This window comes from Anabrus simplex, chromosome 6 (assembly GCF_040414725.1).
Source record: "Anabrus simplex isolate iqAnaSimp1 chromosome 6, ASM4041472v1, whole genome shotgun sequence".
NCBI classification, from domain to species: Eukaryota; Metazoa; Arthropoda; class Insecta; order Orthoptera; family Tettigoniidae; genus Anabrus; species Anabrus simplex.
In genome coordinates this window covers 158555628-158576015 of record NC_090270.1, presented here as the reverse complement: position 1 = coordinate 158576015, position 20388 = coordinate 158555628, and the positions used below count along the sequence as shown (strand labels likewise).

The window sequence follows — 20388 nt, the reverse complement described above, 5'->3', positions numbered from 1 at the left end:
TTTATTGTGGCTTGCACCCCTTAAAACGTTTCAGAAATGTATTCCCTCGATCACTAAAAATTCAACTTGTTCGGTCATTATTATTTCCCATTTTTGACTACTGTGATGTAATTCTTACGGATATAACAAAAGAATTAAGCTTGAAACTACAACGCACTCAAAATGCTTGTCTTAGATATGCTATGGATTTACGGTATGACGCTCGAGTTTCTCCCTACTATAAACAATTATCTTGGTTACGACTAGACGACAGGCGTAAACTACATGCAAATACTCTTATGTACCAGGTACTTTCGGAAGACATCCCTGCTTATCTCTCCAGCAATTTTCGTCACCTTGGTTCTTTACATCTCCATGATACTCGCTCAGTGTCCCTCGTAGAAATACCTGTCCACCGAACAACCACATACCATCGATCATTTACTATCACCGCTTCGGGATGGTGGAATACTCTTCCCAAAGACATCAAGGATGCTGCATCAAAAAGTATATTTAAAACCTCCTACCAGCAGTTCCTCGTTAAGTGCTTCCAGCAAGGTACAGTACCAGTATGAGTGGAACGAGTGATTGTGTGTGAAAATGATATGAGATTATTGCACAATAAAATAAATATTGGTTTAATATAATAATTTAAATTAGTCTTGCAAGGATACAATTAGTTAAATTTTCATTTAGTATTTTTATTAAGCTTATTAGTATTTTTACATTCTTATTTCTTTTGTTGTGTATTGATTTTTTTTTTCTTTTTCCTCAAACCTGTATTATGTAGGCAGTTACTTTTTCTTTCATTCTTCTTTGCATGTATATATTGTATGGAATAATAATAATAATATGTGTGTGGTTAAGTGTAAGAAAGGGCCAAGAGCCCTAACTTCGCCACAGAAAATAAAGGCTTTATCTATCTATCTATCTATCTATCTATCAAGGTCGTGGTTAGTCAAGGTTCACTTCTGAGAACACAGAGTTAAGTCTTTGCAAAACATGAAGTTTCCCTGCAGTTCTCATTCACATGGCACACCCCAAAGTATATCATGTTGTATTATTCTGGACCATGAAAGCATCAATTTAAACACTACTGGTTTCTACTTCAAAATACATGTAGCCTAGTACATTTAGAGGCATTAATAATGTTGTGATTTCCCATTATTTATGCTATAATTGTGCTATCCTTAGGAGGAGATGCGTCGAGGAGAGGAGCTGCGTCTCATGATCCAGTCTGAACGTCAGAACTATCACGTAACCCAGTCAATGAACAGCAACAGAATAAACAGGTTGATAGCAGAAAATGAAGAACTAGAAAATCACATGGAGGAACTACAACAAGAAATTAAAAACCATCGAGGCAGAATGCGAGAATTAAAAGTTCTCTGTAGCTTGTAACACTGCCAAGAAAGAAATTTAAACTTAGTGAACAATAATTTTTGTGTTAAAACAGTATTTCATGGAATTGTTTCATTTTTTGCAGCAATATCTCAGTTTGATGCAGACTTTTATTTTTGAAAAAGAAATACAAATTATTTATAAAAAAGAATGTTCCTTAAATCACATTACATAAGGTGGAATGATTTCAACATACATATTCACTGTTTAATGTACAGGATAAAAGAACATGCTATTATAAAAATTACCATTTACTTTAATATCAGTCCATGCTGTATATAGTTCTGTGAAATACAAATCTGTTCTTCAGAAGATACAACAACAACCACACATCAAGTCAAACATATGTCAAAATGAATGTTCTAGAAAAGGAACCTCTAACAGCTATGAAACTTCAGCTTCACAATGTATACAAGAATGATTTTTTTTTTTTTTTCAGTAAGTTCATCCAATAACAATTGTGCCTTTGAAAAATAATAATACTTGGAGGAAAATTCTACACACAAACTCTTGCAAAAATTGCTCTACTTCAACAACATTCTTTATCATTAAAAAATAGGATTAAGTTTGTATTATAACAGTATTTCTACCTAATTTCTGCAGAAACATCTCAAAAACAACGAAACATAAATCATTTGCACTACTTTACGTTAGACAGGATGATGTAATTTCATGAAAACAGTACTATTAACCCAAGTGTTAAGGGATACACATATCCATTTTCCTAAATAACTCAATAAATGGAAGACGCATATTTCAAACTTGTTAACAGTATTGTATTTCTCACAACAGTAAATCATCTGGTTTCAACATTTTAAAATGTGACAAAATAAATCATACACAGACTTCTTTAGAAACAAAAACAAATAAACCTGTGGCATAATAGCCTGCCAAGAAGACTGCTGCCCAATCAGATAGCTGCAGATAGCAAAGTGCAGCACGGTTAGCGTGATGATATCCTCAGTCATATTGCTCAGCTCTGTTGATCGGGTACACAACCTCTTATACCAAGAGCTCTTCAGTTGATCCCACAAGGCTGAGTGAACCCTGTTCTAGCTCTTAGTCCAGAAATTAAAACCCTGGACTGGGCAGCAATTGAATCTGAGGCCTCTGGGTAAGAAGCAGGCATACTACTCCTGCACAACAGGGTCAGCCATCTTAGGAAGCTGGACTTTTTCCCAATTTATGAAGAGTTTGTACTTGATGTAGATTTGGCCTAGTTTTATGGCTGGATGCCCTTCCTGATGCCAACCCAAGCCGGATGGAAGCACGTACCACAAGAAACAATCCTAATTCACAACAAAGTAATAGAAAATAAAAAAATAGCGTAATAAAGCTAATGTTGCCTAAGGCAAAGATGCAGCAGAAACAGAGCAGGATACCAGAAAAGTTCACACAATTGGCTTTATGTTGCACCAACTCAGATAGCTCTTATGGCGACAATAGGACAGGAAAGGGCTAGGAATGGGAAGGAAGCGGCCGTGGCCTTAATTAAGGTACAGCCCCAGCATTTGCCTGGTGTGAAAGTGGGAAACCATGGAAAACCATCTGCAGGGCTGCCAACAGTGGGGTTCGACCCCACTATCTCCCGGATACAAGTTCACAGCTGCACGCCCCTAACCGCATGGCCAACTCAAACGCATACCAGAAAAGAAATATCAGCATCATTTAACCCTCTTAACAGCCCTACAACCAAAGGTACTCCTTCCACCCCGTCAACATCCACGCGTACCAACCACCGTTTATTTTACGTGGGCCCTCCCCATCACATTACCATAGGCTTCAGTAGTACCTCTGGCTCAACCTCAAAGACATTACCGACCTACGGTCGTGCAAGTTGTAACGCAGTATGTACCCATGGCCAGTAGATAGTAATGTTCGGTCTTTGAATGTTAAAAGCTTAGCGTAAAATCGTGAAAAATCGTATATAAATTCCACTATGGCAATCCACATCACAAACGAGTGTTAAGCTATTAGCCCCAGTTAAGAATTGCTGGTACATCTAAAACACTGAACGTATGTTGAACTTTCAAGCTTGAAAGTTTCTTCACCAAACGACAATGAAAAATAATTCATGCAGTAGAGGGTTAAGTAGCGATTTAACATGGTATCTACACTGGAGGGTACAGGTAGTGGTAAATGATAAAGGGATTACATTTACCAAATACAGAACATGAAATATTGTATTTAAATTGTTCTCATCCCTATATTCCTGTCCATTAGTATCAATAAATACGAGACAGCATTCAGCCCTACATTGCTGCTCAAGCTTGTCCCAAATGACATTTGATATGTCCTGTCACTTACTGCTCCTTGTTGTCACATTAGTTCATTCAGTGTTCCAGTTCCCTCTAAAACAACAACAAAAACAACAATGTATATGTTGAGTAGTAGCCTGAAGGTTGGTTGGATCCTCAACAGCCCCATAATCAGCTGTCATAAATGGCCTGAACATCACTGAAGAGATGTACAAGGGAATCAGGAGAGGTGGTTTCTTGTTGCTTTCCTCATCAAACAAGATGTTTCTTAAATACATCAGTCTGCCAAGCCCACGAAAATCTACATGTCAACCGACCCTATGAGTGACGTTTTCACACTATTCCTAATGGGCTGGCTGAAAAAGGAATGGCATTACTAGCATCAATCATACCTCAGTCACTTTCATGTTGTCAAAGACACGGATGAGACAGACAAGTAAATGAAAGTAAACAAAATTTATTCTAGCCCATACCAGAATTATCATCATCATCATCATCATCACATCCATTGTACTACAGCATATTGGAAGTACAAACCCCAATCTGTCTTGGAAAGTGAAAATTACAAACTTTACTGCGATAGAAGTATCATCACTGATAAAACTTACCTGCACTAGACCAGATGTTTATAACTTTTGTAGATAAAAGCAAGAAAATCTGCTTCATAATTGACATAGCCTGCCCTAATCCTCATAACCTCCAATCAACACATACAGAGAAGATTTCCAAGTATGCAGATCTGGCCACAGAAATAAAAACCATGTGGAAACTCAGCAATGTCATCATTCCAGTAGTGACTGGATGCAATCGTATTATACCAAAGACACTACACAGGAGCATTGAAGCAATTAGTCTCCATCCTCTCACTTACAGAGAATGACAAAAAGTAGCAATCCTGGCCACTTGCTATATAGTAAGAAAGTTTATTGGCATGAACCATCCACCATATACAGAGGATTAATGAAAATCGTCCACTAATAATTCTGATTATTTATGCATGGCAAATGTCCTATAAATATCTGTCAAATTTATTTGTCAACAATCTAAGTATATACCAGTATGTATGGAGCGTATGTGCGTATGTAGTAAATAGTACTTCTTTCATGTACATTGTACCAAAGAAGCTCATGAACCCAATTGTAAAATTCTGAATTATATATATAATAAAATATATAATACATGTATATATTATTATTATTATTATTATTATTATTATTATTATTATTATTATTATTATTATTATTATTATTATTATATGTGTAGTTTATATTAGCCTCGTACAGTCCTTGTAAGACACACCCTCTGACGAGCATAGGTGGCATCTACAGGGTATATGATACTGCAAATTAGTGTGTTAGAGGATAGTGTTGTATGCGACGTGTGGATTGCAGGAATGTTTGAGACAGCACATACACAGCCAGTCCTCGGGCCAAGAGAATTAACAGTTCAAGATTCAAATCTGAAGACCAGGTCAGGAATCAGACCTAGGACTCCAGAGACTTGATGGCCAAGATGCTGAGCAGACAGTTGCAGACCAGGACTATTTATAGTGATGAACATATTACACTGAAATGTCAGCGTTTCATGTTATATTTTACGGTCAATATTGCTACTACTAGTTAACGACTTACTTTAGCATATTGTGCTGCATCAAGTACTGAGCAAGTGGCTGCGCGGTTTGGGTCATTTAGATAGTGGGTTCGAGCCCCACTATCGGCATCCCGTAAGATGGTTTTCTGTGGTTTCCCATTTTTCACACAAACCAAATGCTGCAGCTGTACCTTAATCAAAGCCATGGTTGCTTTCTTCCCATTTCTAGTCCTTTTCTGTGCCATCATCTCCATAAGACATATCTGTGTTGGTGATACATTTTTAAAATTTTTTTTTTAAAAAAAGGTAAAAGTCAGTATTTATTAATACTAGATTTTTCCTTTTTCACTTCCATCGGTGGCAGAAAATAACTACAGAACTATTAACAGATATCTTTGTGATACACTGAACAAAGCAAATATTTACATTTTGACCTTTTTTTTTTTTTTTTTTTTTTTTTTGTTCCATGAGCAAACATGTCACCCACTGTATAAGTTATTTAGTCCCTCTACGTTATTAATTACCATGTTTTCACTGTGATAATATAGAAGATATATTTTTCAAAACTGTAGAAATCAGGAGCTTAAGTGTGCGTATCAAATACTAAAACTCAAGTTCTGTTAATGGCTTCTGTCAATAAGAAATGGGCTGTCTAAGGCACCCATTCCAAATACAACCCCTCCTTCATCTGCTGTACTCACTTTAGTTCTCAGAGTGTGACCCACCTGGCTGTTGACTACAATCTCCTCCGAGTCTCTGAAACAATTGGAAAAGAAACATTTGTCACCTGGGCAGTCTCTAACAACATCAAGTATACCAGAGCTGTTTCTTTATTAGTGGCAATACTGTTGTAGGTACATCAGGAAATGGAACTGGTGTTTCTTGCATATATGCATGTTAGGGTGGTACCCAACCTACCTCATAGAACATGGACTCGTCGAATGAATGTTCCACGCTGCAAATAACAGCATCATCTGTGAGAGACTGGACAAATGTTTAGTATCCAAGATGTTTTCATTACAGGAACAGGTCAGCTGGATTACATCTGAATGAGCCTGTAGCTGTACAATCTGACAGTCATGAAAGTCTTTGTTGGGCATGCAATGCCTTACAGAATCATGGCATGGTGGATAAAAACTTTCAATGATGGACGACAGCATATCCAACATGCCCTGGTGTCAATGACAAGGACGTGCAGTTTGTCGGTTGCCAAGAACTGATACAACTCAGATAGTTCCTGAGTTAGCCTGAGAGACAAGCACTGCACCTATGACTATCCACTTGGAATGCTATTGGCACAAAGGGGAGGTTTTACTATGCAGTATCATAACAATGGATAAGTCATAGGCCCAATCATACAAGCCTAAAATGAAACACGAATCTAACTAGCAGTGTTCTTACAGGTGCCAACGAGAAATTAAAAGTGCATCACAACCCCAGCAAAGTTATGGTAATTCTGGTGCACGACTGTGATGGCATTATCTTAATTCACACCATGCCTCAAGGACAGACCGTGAATGCACAATATTACAGTTAATTTTTGGAACATCACCTGCGACCAGCATTGTGCAAGAAGTGACAACACTTTCTCCACAAGTCTTCCATCATTTTACAGGACAATGCTTGGGCGCATGTTCTGCAACCAACGGCTGATTTATATGCTTGAAGGTGCTGGAAAATATTCCCTCATCCCCCATGCTACCCAGACTTAAGACCCTGTGATTCTGATTTAATATTGGAAATGAAGGTAGCGCTTTATGGCATCTGCTTCCGAACAGTTCCTGATGTTCTGCAGGTGATAGATCACTACATTTGCACCATTCAGAGAAAAGGTGCTACTACAGGGATATTACGGCTTCCACATTGCTGGCAAAACATTCTATACAATCTTTAAGACTAGACAGAGATACTGCTAACATTTTATCACGGTATATCTTTTGTACAAGTTTGTCATTATAGTTGCCCCTAATAAAGAAACGGCCTCATTTATTTAAATCAACAAACTTATGAAGCTAAGGAAGAGGATGTGAGCATACAAAAGTGAACAACACAATGACAGGTCTATATGAGGAGATGGAAGAAAGGGAAAGCATCAACATGAAAATACAAAAGTGCACAGACAATTTCTAGATCCTCACACACAAATCATTCTCATAAATGGACTCCCCCAGGTCTTTCAGATTTGTTTCTTCTCAACTCTCATGAGCATGTTTGTGCTTTCCAGTTTCATCAGGAAGACAAGTATTCACATTCCTTGAGAGGACCATTTTTAAGCTTTCTCAATGTGGAAAATGTAGGATCTGGAGAAATCCAAAAGTGAGAAAGAAATGAGAATGCAACAGAGAAAGCGAATTCCATGACCTGTATTACAACAGATTCCTTTGTTTCCTTACCCAACAAATTGACCGCACGTATTAAGCTCTGCATTTGGGAGATGTGTGGGTTCGAAACCCACCATCTGCTGTCCTGAGAATGGTTTTCTGGGGTTTCTGATTTTCACTTCCAAGCAAATGCCAGGACAGTTCCTATTCATATACCACACCTGATTCATTCCACCTCATTACTAAATTTCATTCACCATTATTTATTTCATCTTCATTAGCTCCTCAACTGAGGTTGGCATCGGGAAGGGAATCCAGCCATAAAAAACATGCCACATAAATTCGTCTCGCATCATTGTTGACACAGTATCAAGAAAAAAAAGCCAAGAAGTTTTCTTTCATCTGTATTAAGCTTTTCTTTTTTCCTATAATTTTCACATGAAGAAATAATTCTCATGAATGGATCTCTCAATGAGTGTGAATGCTTGCCCTCTTAGCGAAGCCAGATCTGGAAGAGATGGGAATGATTTTGGGGGGGGGAGAATGTGAGAGGTTGTGCAGTTAGTTTCTCTCCTTTTCTGTTGCTCCCTCTTACCACCACACTGATCTTTCACTGTGTCTTTGATGTGTGTTCCTATCCTCTTTCCGAGCTTCCTATGTTATAAATATACTTGCCTTTCACTTTTTGATTACCTAGATGAACAAATATTTAGCTGCAAATATTTATTTGTACTGTATATAGGATCCACTAAATTTAATACCTCTCTTCAGGTAAGAAGTACTTCAAGATAGATTTTAAAGGTGATTGAAATCTTACTATAATTTTGATGAAGTTCAAGAAAAGAGTTTTTTCACTACCTACACTTACTTTTTCCTTCTTTCTAATAAAAGCACAGCAAACATGTTGTGTTTCACAAATAACAGAACTCAAATGAGGGTTAAGATGGTAAACTGCTGTTTGGAGAAAATTGTTATTTTGTAATATGAGCTAAAAGATTATTTATCTAGTTTGAAATTAATGTGCATTATTTAACAAAAAAGATACTGGACAGTTTAAAAATTGAAGTCTAATATGTTAAGCCACAGACCAGCTATAGCAAGCTCTATACAGTGCAAGCACAGAGTTCAGGACAGATGACGCAACAACAGTACGTTCAGAGAGTAGAGAGAAAGCAAAGCAGTGCAGCAGGTATGGTTTATTACAGTTTAAATACATGGCAAATGTCCAAATGTAAAACTTCACTCTCTTTCAAATGTTTTTATTTAGTAAGTGCCAATCATAACGATAATAAGGAAAACAAGATAAAGGGCAACAGCTAATATTTGAGACACACATCAGGCAGAAGCTACTTCATCTTACTTAACCAGACGTCTCATAATTTGAAATTCGTGTCACCATTTAATAACTGATTAAGCAACTATTTTATTCGCCTTATGGCATTTTGTAAGTTCTTATGTCATTTATTATCTCTGCTTCTTGCAAGAGTTAACTTGGTTCTTAAAGCCCTCACTGATCCCCCTTGCACGATAAAGTGTATTTCTTTCTGTACTGAGGCACACTGCCACCAGTCATAGAAGTATCATGGCTGGGCGTCACGTGATTTCATTTTTTCCGCGGCCTACATTAGTGCCGTTAGTCAATTACTGATTGAATATCAATCTGGAAAGATACAATTAACTAATCTCATTTTGTTCCGCATTGACGATAACAATATGTAAAATTCTTTTGTATTGAATAGGTGGACACAGTAAATTTATTTTTGAAAGAATTTTACTTATTGTTATCTCCAATACGGAACAAAATGAGATTAGTTACTTGTAACTTGATAGCCAACCAGGCAAATTATCATTTAAACAGATAAATAATTGCATTGAATATGTGGACACAGTAAATTTATTCTTGAAAGAATTTTACTTAATCTGGAAAGATGTATCTTCATTACGTGGGTCTATCACTAATGTAACTGTTTGCTCTCCTAACTTCACACTTGAGGAGACGAAAGTTAATACCTGGGGACACATGAAAATAATATAAACTATATGTGGCTTGCCCGCAAATTGCCACGCAAACAGAATCAATTATCATACCATGGTTTCCCATTTCTCTATGTAATGTTTGGGTGCCAGCGTTACAGTTTTAAACAAAACTAAACAAAACTGTAAAGCAAAATTTATATTTACTAGTATGGAGACTTACACTTAAATCACACGGGTAGGATTTTAAATAATTAACCATTAAGTATCGCTTGAGAAAGAAAATTAACGCAATGTTAAATAAAATAAATTTATTATACAAAAATGAGATGAATCGGAGAAGTTCCTTAAAGCTTGGAGGGATTTTAGAATTTACGTTACTGAAATTAACTGTTGCTTGCTTTATCTAATTGAAGCCCACCAATTACAGCTTCCGTTGAGGTCATCTATCTTCCGTGGTTACTCGTTCCCCTCTTCTCGTTGTAGAATTGGCACCCTGGACATCCTTCCTTCCTTCTGTGATATGGTTTGGGTTATCTGGACTAGCACTCCCTAATTGCCTAGTCTTTAAATTAGACATTGGACCTGTACTTGTGAAAATTGATCACCGTTGATTGTAGGAGGAGCAAATTCAGAGATATGAATTTTTCCATGTTAACAGAAAATCTCAATCCAACTTAACAATTCTACTGATACAACACAGACTTGTACCAAATTCCGTGGACTTGAACTAAACGTAGTTCTTCATCCAGAATAATTACTGAATATATCACAAGCCGTAAGCTTGTTTCGTCTCCCCCTGATCCGACAGCATCACAGCAGCTAAGTACTGTGCCTTAGCGACAACACACTGTACGAAAATAACTATGTCTCGAAGCGACCACTCACTGTCTCAAAAATAATAAAGTAGTTGTGGTTGTGTGTGTGAGTCCAGGGTTGCCCCGCGCTAGATAATATATCCGGGCTCTCCCCGCTCTTGACAACAGCTCAATACCAAATCTCTATACAACGAAGCATCTGATTCGTAGATCTTATTATCATCACCCTCTCTTAATTCTTCTCAAGTAACCAGTAGGCGTGGCGATGATGTAGTCTCCTCGCTTGCTAGCCTCGAGCACGGGTCGCTGTATACTACCTTTGCTCATGAGTTAAACCCGCGAGTCATCCAACTTCCCCGCTTCAAGAATAACTTTTCCGCGTACACAAATATGAGATGAAATGACACAAACTCTGTCTCAACACTGAGCATATTTGAATCGTTTATTTCAGAAACCACTTAAGTGACACTTTTATCAAAATTGAGTTTTTGACTGGATTGTACTATTCGGAGATAAATACATTGTTTTTTTTTTTAGCAGAAACAACCCATATTCCATACAAGCAATGCTTTTAGGCAGCTGTGTAAATAATGTGTTTATTTCAGAAAGAACCTTTCTGCGGTAAATTCATTCCTCCACTCATGACGGTCGGTGGCCCTGTTAGGATAACCTATTTTGTGACTCACCCAGAATCACACAGTTGTGCGTTTCTTATTGAATCCCTGTGACAGAGGTCATTTTGAGGCGATTACGCATATAACTTCCCTGTCCGTGGCCACTTTTTTTTCCTTGTGACAGGGATTTTGGAAGTATTAAACAGCTCTTGAGGAAGGTGGTCAGAATTTATACTCTAGATAAGTATGCTGAGCAAGGCAAGCGTGTCAGGTCATTTTACCGTTTATCATCTTACCTCGGACGATGTCTTAAGTTTTAAACATTGGTGGCCTATATCGTACAGGAAATAACAAACTCTAATGAAACATCAGGCAGGGAAGAACCAAAAGAACGTAAGAAGCCATTCAAGTTTTCTAGTTACAAACAGTTTCTGTACTATAAAGATACTTCAGGACAAGTTGTGACAAAGGCGTTTATTGGAGGATTTCATCTACTTTCGCAAAACTGCCTTCCGAGAAGGCTTATCCTTTGGGAAAGGTAAGTTGATTACAATAATATTATTAAAGGGATATAAAATTATTGAGCAAGTAAAAACATTTTGTAGCCTATAATAACTTTAAAAACTTTTAATTGGTTCTGCACAACGCAATTTTTGATTTTGGGTTCCAATCAACAAAAAGAATGTAAAAGACTTGAAAAACTTAATGGACTACACCGTTGGTTATGAAGACTTTTATGACAGCATCATTCAGTGGCTAACAACCGAGAGAGAACCTGCTGAGGATATGCCAGAGGCTGAATAAAGCCAGAAAGGGCTTTACTGTTCTAATTTGTATTTTGTGGTTCATTAACTGATGTCTGTTAAATTTTGTATGAAGAGAACGGTGTTATTTACATAACCTTTCATCTTAAAACTTGCATAGATTAATCAATTAGCTGGGTTTTTTTAATAATTGCTACAAAAATTAACAGGAAAAGTTGTTTATTTCAGAAACAACCTAAGTGCAAAATTTTTAAAACTTATTTCTCGTTTACTACACTTTTCTAGCACATTAAAGTTTAATTTTTAAAAATTAGAAGGAGATCAGACTTCAACTTATACTCCCACACAGTTTTTTTTTCATTTTCCCAACAGTTTGAAAAAGTGCAGTTAGGTGGTTTCTGCAATTAGCGATTCATTTACAGTACATAATGAATTCCTATCTATAATATACATAATAACTGATGTTCTAATGTATACAATATGATTCAAAAAGCTTTATTTACAAATGATTGAAATTAAATTAATATGTCTTTAAGAATAAATGCCGATGGCGGATAATCTTGATATCAAGTGATATCGCGTACAAGGATTGTACACTAAATTAGTATGGCTGGAGAAGTCTGGACAGTTACACTAGTGACTGGAAGCGATGTTCATGACCTACAGGGTTGTAACTGACCCTGGATAAGAAAAAGAGATGTAACTCTCTATTTAAATTAAGGTTGTTCTGCAGCTTAATCTTTGTACATGGGCATTATCTGTTTTCTTTTGGTAACGTATCTGCGAGGTATATCCTGTACCAAATCATGTTTTTTCGTGGTCATTCTCCCTATTGATAAGTTGTTATGGGAGTGACATATATGTCCATTTCAAAACAGGCAATATACTGGTCGTAAACATTGCTGAGCTTCCGAGATTTTTGTTGATGTACCGTACCTTGAAAATTATCAAGAAGGTTGGTCCGGACGCGTTCTCTAAGTTCCTGTATTTATCCACTCGCTATGTGATTACCTCCTAATTTATTCAACTATATGTTCTACTGTTACCATTTTAAAATAGCTTTGAGCTTCTCTTATGGCTCAGTTCTTACAGAACACTTTTACATATTTTTTTAATTTCATTTTTCTCTGTGTATTTCATTCCTGCAGATCTTGCTCATAAATTAATATTCTATTTTATTTCTTATCCTTGCTGCTGCCGCCTTGATTGAATCTTTAATTTTGGCCCCTATTATGGCATTTATTGTTTATTTTGCTTCTTGGTTGTTATTTACATTTACATTGCATTTGGTGTTAAATCCGAATCCCATTTTACCTATTGTTTCCCTGACATTCTATCAAGGTTACGCTGTACAGCAATGCATCTGGTTGTACCTAGGAAGTCCTTCTAGTTGTAAAATCAAGGTAATTTTGAAGTACTTTTCTTCCTTAATTTATTACTTTGTCTCCTGTTATCTTATGTAGCTTATTAATTAATGTTGCAGTTTCGTACGGGGAAGTGTTGATTGTATCGTTCGCAATAAGCAATTTTTTTCTCACAAAAGAAAAATATCACACGAGAACGTACACGCTTCTTTGTATAACAACTCTGTCACTACGATACATATACTGTTCTCTTCGATTGTCCTTTTTTTTTTTTTTTTTCCCCTCCCTATTCTCGCACTTGCAATTTTATTTCCCTAAAAATAATTGGTCTTTTTTTAAAACAATCTACAAAGAATACATACATGTTTCATACCAATGATCTATTGGTGATGTTTCGTGGCAGGAGGGTTGTCTGATGATGATGATGATTTATTATTATTATTATTATTATTATTATTATTATTATTATTATTATTATTATTATAGTTTAGGAAAGATAAAAAGATCATGGAAGCGACATTACACAAGTGCTGGGCAATCCAGGGGTAAACCATAGATGGTACAAAAGGGGAAGATTTAAATAGCAATGTACAAGCAGTCAGGAAAATAAAGGGACATTAGGAGATAAACAAGAATTGCCAACTTCAGATGAACAAAATAGAATGTACTGAAACGCAAGACAATTGGTAGAAAATAGTACAGCACCAAAAATATCAAAGAGTAGAACACTGTTCACAAGAAAGCATAAAGGAAATGATGATGATGCTTGTTGTTTAAAGGGGCCTAACATCGAGGTCATCGGCCCCTAATGGTATGAAAGTAAAAGTTCAAAATCATCCACTGACCAAAATAAAAAATGTCATGAAGAATGAATGAATGAATGAATGAATGAATGAATGAACATGAATTTAAAACCATCAGTGGATCCGACTCAAAAACTATCATAGTTAATAGTATTACTGACCAAGGGACCACTTCCAAAGCACAATCCTGAATCGAGGATGCTTGGTGTCTAAATGGGTCCAAAATACAGGTCAAAGGCCCCTCAGAATGATACTTATCGCTAGTAATGTAGGACCATGGTATCTATCCTGTTGCGGTACTAATCAAAAGTAGCAGAGACTTGCAGTATTCCACACATTATTGCACTACTCAGAGGTTATGAAATTCGACGTATAATACAGACCTATTTTCCCACTTTGCGGTGCCATTTACAGGCAATGCAAACCTATGGTGTTCATCACATAAGAGTACTAACCACAGGGACCTTCCCCTATCCCGTGGTGTTCCTCATATAGTGGGTACTAATCACAGGCAAGGCAGAACCATGGTAGCTATCATCCCATGGTCCTGCTCATATGGTGGTACTAATCACAGGTACTGCAAAAGCCGACCGCACGGTGCTCCTGTGTGCTACTAATCATAAACCTATTTCGTACCTAATATAGTGGTACTACACGCAAGTAAAAGCGACCCTTGGTGTTCTCCGCGTGGTGGTACTAATCACATGTAGTTTCATGGTTTGAATGCAATCATCCCTTGGTTGCCCCTTTTAGTCGCCTCGCACAACAGGCAGAGGATACCGTGGGTGTATTTTTTGTTTGCCTCCCCCACCCACAGGGGTGTGTGTTTGGTCCGCGAGAGGTATTTTATTTCCCTCAAGTCCGCCGGCAAGCCGGTTAGGACCCCCCATCCGCCACCTGGGACGCGCCACGTGGGAGTATCACCTCTCCTTCTGCTACGCCTGCGTAGCAAGTTCGTGGCATAAAGGAAATATTACAAAGATCGGCAATAGGGACAATTTAGATTTCGTCTGAGTAAAATTTACAATAGCATTCATTAAACAGAACAGATGTTTCCCAACCAACTGTACAATGACAAATAAAAGAAATCAGGGAAGACAGGAAAGGGAATACATTAAAGATCAACATTTTTAAATTGCAATATGCGGGTATATTGCAAGAATTGACCTGACTAGGAAGTAGTGCGCTATATTAAGTTCCAGAAAACACTGGATGTAACATCGATGCATTTAGCCCAACAGGAGAAATGAAAAACAGTTCAAAGCTTGACTATTACACAGTAGAAGAATGAAAACTGACTAGAAATACTAGAAATTTTTGAGAGAATTGACACACCGAAAGTTCATAGTCACATAACGTTAAAACAGCATTCCAAACAAAGGAATTAGATATAAAGCTGTTTCCTTATAGATACATAAACGAGCACAACCACTCGAGAACATAATGTCGGAAAGTTCAGAATACCTCGTGGCCGAAGAATAAGTCCTATACAGGAGTGAAAATTTACATCCATGTAACAAAGATGTTATTGCCCTCTCTCCAACAGTATAATTATTAAAATTAATGTTGTAATGGTCCACCTTTCAATACTGTAATATGCAATATTCTAAATTACATTATTTAGGGACTAGTTTCGGCCAGGGCTGGCCATCTCCAGCCTTAATATAAAACATGTAATAACGAAACAAATGTACATGCACACAATCGACATAAATCAAATGAAACAAATATGTACAAATTTATTTATGTCAATTGTGTTCATGTACATTTGTTTAGTTATTAGATGTTTTACATTAAGGCTGAAGATGGTCAGCTCCGACCGAAACTAGTCCCTAAACAAGGTAAATTAGAATATTGCATATTACAGTATTGAAAGGTGGACCATTACGACATTAATTTTAATAATTATATTGCAATTACAAGTCAATACGGATCAGAACCATAAAGTTTGTATCCTCTCTCCAACAGCCGAAGAATGCCTCACCATAGCAGGGAAAGAGTGCAGTTTATATAGGGCCAGTTGGAGAGGGGAAATGCAGGGGAAAGTATGACTAATGGCATTAGAAACGCTGAGAGCGTTCGTGAGGAGTGTAGAGTCGATGGCTCGATGACGTAATGTAAGTTTCTGGCAGGCAATCAGCTGACAGTAGTTCCATAGCAGTGGCAGTGTGTGGAGGTCAAACATCGGAAAATTACGAATGCGGCGAAGGTGAGTCAACAACGTTACAGTTTCTTGGTGCTATATTGGAAGTCTGTGTGTTAATACGTCTATGGCTATGTCACAAATCTTTAAAAGTCCTGTCCACTGGTACCTTATTCGAAGTAAACTGAGCATACTAATATATAAGCAGGATAAGTATATGGACATTATACGTCCAGGAACACGAAACATTAATATATTAACACAATTTATAAAAATACCGTAACTCCTATTATTTTACCTATTATATTAAATATGATTATTGAAGGTTGTACCACAATTAGAATATCGGGCCTACGACAATTATCCCCCTAAAACCTCCAATATCTATTCTGGACCTTCCTTTCTCTAGGTCTTAAATGGTATCTAGGTGTCCTGATATCGGTGTCTTCATCGCTCTTATCCTCCAAGGTAGGTTTTGGTGTATGTTGATCCTCCCTGGAGTCTACATTCTTCTGGGGCCCCTTAGAGAGTGTCCACTATACGGTCTCTCCGCCTTCTTGTAGGGGTGGAGGTAATGCTGATGTAACCACAATGACACGCACAAAATGCTGTCAACTTGCATACACAGATTTATTTATAATTATTTACAAATTAAACACACATAACCTTAATCACTGTATCACAAACAATACACTTCACTCCGGAAACATAAACAAGCCACCATTTTAACAACTGCCTATCACGAACGCATGGAGAATGCATCCACTGCATGTCAACTACCAACTTTACTAAGCCAATTCACATACTTCAAACACTCGTTAGTATGACATTCATCTGGTCAGAACAACTCCTGTTAAACCATGACTCTTACTAAACAGTAACTCGTCTCTACCATCAAGACCGCCTCCTTATATAGGTGCCTGGACAGGCTTCTAGAAAGATATGTTACAAAAAGACCTTCTCGTAAATTCTCGAGTGCCTAATAACATGGTTATAATGTACAGAATATTCTACCATCATCTCATCTGATCTAGTGCCATTCTGGTTGTTACAGTGTGTTACACAATTCTGTAGTGGTAGTGGATTACAAATTATATATACAGGTCAGAATAAATTAATTACTGGTTCTTACATTAACTAAACATATAAATGTCTATACAGTACATGTTTCATGACATAACCTCACACACAATGCAATCATTCAATTACGTAAGTAATAATAATATTCAATGGGTGTACATCACAAGTAATAATAATAATAATAATAATAATAATAATAATAATAATAATAATAATAACAACAATAATAATAATACAAGCTTGATACCTGCATATTTAGCCATGGGTGAGAGAATACTGTTTTCAAGTTATCAGTTTATCACACTTGCATCAATATCCCCCCTATAACTTGAAACAATTTCCACACTGTCACACTCGTCGACTTTGCCTTGGTGTAGATTGTACCTTCTTTCTTCTTCGATGTTGCTGGATGTGCTCTCCTCCTCTTGACCAGCTTGAGCCGTGTCTGGTAGCAGGGTTGCCCTGCTACCAGCCTCTTCCTCGATGTTAGCCTATGCGTTCTCCTCAAGATGACCAGATGGTGCTGTGTCATTAGTAACCTCTCCTCCAGGCTTACTCTGTATGCACAGCAGTTGGGCGACTCACCGCAACTCCGATGCGTGGACCTTGACAGGAGGGTTGGTCTTTAATAAATAGATCCCATGACCCAACTGTTTATGCACCTTGATGGGACCAACCCACTTAGGTGAGAGACCTGCATGAAACCCTCCAATCTTATTACTGCCTGGGTGGTTACATCACAGTACTTGTTGGCCTGGTAGGAAGATGTGAGTCTCTTCGACATTTTGAGCCCTGGCCTGGGTAAGGGATCTCTTCTTGGCCAAAGCTTGCTTCCCCTTGATGTGCTGCTGCTGCTGCCATTCTGCCAGGGAAACAGCTGCATCATTTTGACCAGGAGTGGGTGATGGACGAATCTCCCAATCCCCGGTGCCGTATACCTGTCGACCAAGGAACAGCTGCGCTGGGGAGTAGCCGGTGATACGGTTGCTGCATCGACGCAGGGCAAAGAGTGACTGCGGTATATGACGGTCCCACAGTCGATGTTCTTTGTCTATTAGATGGACCCGTAGCATCCTTAGTTCCTTAGGCTCACTCTGGTGTAGGACAATAGGTAAAGCCCAACAGGTTGTAGAGGGCTTGTGAAAATTTAAATTTATAATTCCACCTTTACAATACTGTAATTGTCTTTATTGAAAAGACTACATTAGACTATACTCTGGCTGAGGAGCAGTGTTATTCCAGGAGAAGAGTGAGGGTGGAAGGGACATCATCGACTATGCCAGCACGAAGCTATATCCCACCGAAGAACCCTACTGCACTACCGAGAAGGAAGCCTTAGCCGTGGTGTGGGCCAATAGCAAATTCAGAGGCCACTTGGGGGGAAGGAAGTTCCAGCTCTACACCGATAACACTGCACTCAAATGGTTAAACTCTGTCTCTGGCTCAAAATCTAAATTGATGCGATGGGCTCTGTTAATCGCAGAATTTGATTTCGATGTGTGTCACATCCCAGGACCAACGAACATAGGAGCAGACAGCTTATCTAAGCTCCCAGCAATGGAACTTGAAGCAAGGAGCACCATTGTCGAGAGGGAGTTCCCACGAAAACACCAGAGTGAGCCAAAGGAACTCCACCTTCTTCATCTAATCAAGAAAGCTATTTTAATGTGGCATTATTATAACACTATTTTATGTACAATATGCATCTCCTTTTATTCGCACAGCCACTCAAGGTGTTTTATAATTGGGCAATTCTATGCATATAACAACATTTTAATCTGTGTTTTAAATGGACTTCATGCTGCACCATTTTAACATTCAAGATTGACAAGACGCCAACATGCCACGTCACAAGATCTAAAGAATTTTTATTTCAACGTGTCCTCACCTTATTTTCAATGTTTGTATGTGTAACTGAAGATGTCCCGTAAGAGGACGAAACATGTATCACGAGTATAGTCTAATGTAGTCTTTTCAATAAAGACAATTACAGTATTGTAGTATTGTAAAGGTGGAATTATAAACTTAAATTTTCACAAGTTGATACTTTGATAATACGGGGCTCTAATATGAAATTTATAATGTGCAAGGATGTAGAGGGTTCGATGAGACCCTGCCCTTCCTTCTCTTGAAACTTCTGGATGACGAAATTGCACTTATAATGCCAATATAAATGGTCCGTTATTGGACATTATAAATTTTCCAGTTAGCTCATTCTTGGTTGCCAGCGTTTCGCCCTCGTGTGCTAGGGTGGGCTCATCAGTTGGTACCTAGCACACATACCAATACGCTGGCTAGTGCATACCGTGGAGGCCACTGCGTAGGCTAACTGGAGCCACCGGCAGTGCCAATGCACTAGGAGACTTTGTCTCATCACTAAAAATTGATGCCTGCTTGGCCATCAGATGATATAGTGCATTGGCACTGCCAGTGGCTCCAGTTAGCCTACGCAGTGGCCTCCACGGTATGTACTAGCCAGCGTATTGGTATGTGTGCTAGGTACCAACTGATGAGCCCACCCTAGCACACGAGGGCAAAACGCTGGCAACCAAGAATGAGCTAGCTGAAAATTTATAATGTCCAATAACGGACCCTTTATATTGGTATTATAAATTTGCTCATTCAGGACAAATATTTCAGATTCCCTATGGGAATCAACATCTATATCATCTGATAGCCAAGCAGGCATCAATTTTTAGTGATGAGACAAAGTCTCCTAGTGCATTGACACTGCCGGTGGCTCCAGTTAGCCTACGCAGTGGCCTCCACGGTATGCACTAGCCAGCGTATTGGTATGTGTGCTAGGTACCAACTGATGAGCCCACCCTAGCACATGAGGGCGAAACGCTGGCAACCAAGAATGAGCTAGCTGGAAAATTTATAATGTCCAATAACGGACCATTTATATTGGTATTATAAATTTGCTCATTCAGGACAAATATTTCAGATTCCCTATGAGAATCAACATCTATATCATCAGAAGTTGCACTTATCCGGGTTGATTGGATATGGACGTTGCTTGATGGGTGAGGGAGCACTGCATTCAATGGTGTGCGTTACCATGGTAGTCCATCCTATTTTACTGGTGACGACCTCCGGAAAGTCCTTTAAGGTGTGTCTCAGCTTCTCTTCTTCACTCGGTCAAAGATGTGTTAAGTGGAAATATCCCAGGTCTACATCGTCTTCCGTATCCTTGCGAGTCAGGAGAGTCATGACCTAATATGATGTCAGGTATCAGGTTCTGAATCACTGCAATATCAATTACAATAGGCATGCTCA

The 20388-nt window shown here is 38.1% G+C and overlaps 1 protein-coding gene across 1 annotated transcript in view; it reads right to left on the bottom strand.

The window, feature by feature from the left end:
* Positions 1-1447: 1447 nt before the first annotated feature.
* Positions 1448-20388, bottom strand: part of LOC136876242 (glutathione synthetase) — a 226809-nt gene continuing 207868 nt past the window's right edge. The window contains exon 11 of the mRNA XM_067150023.2: positions 1448-5984. Coding sequence (XP_067006124.1) covers positions 5849-5984 — 136 coding nt within the window. The 3' untranslated portion in view covers positions 1448-5848. The remainder of the gene's footprint in view (positions 5985-20388) is intronic.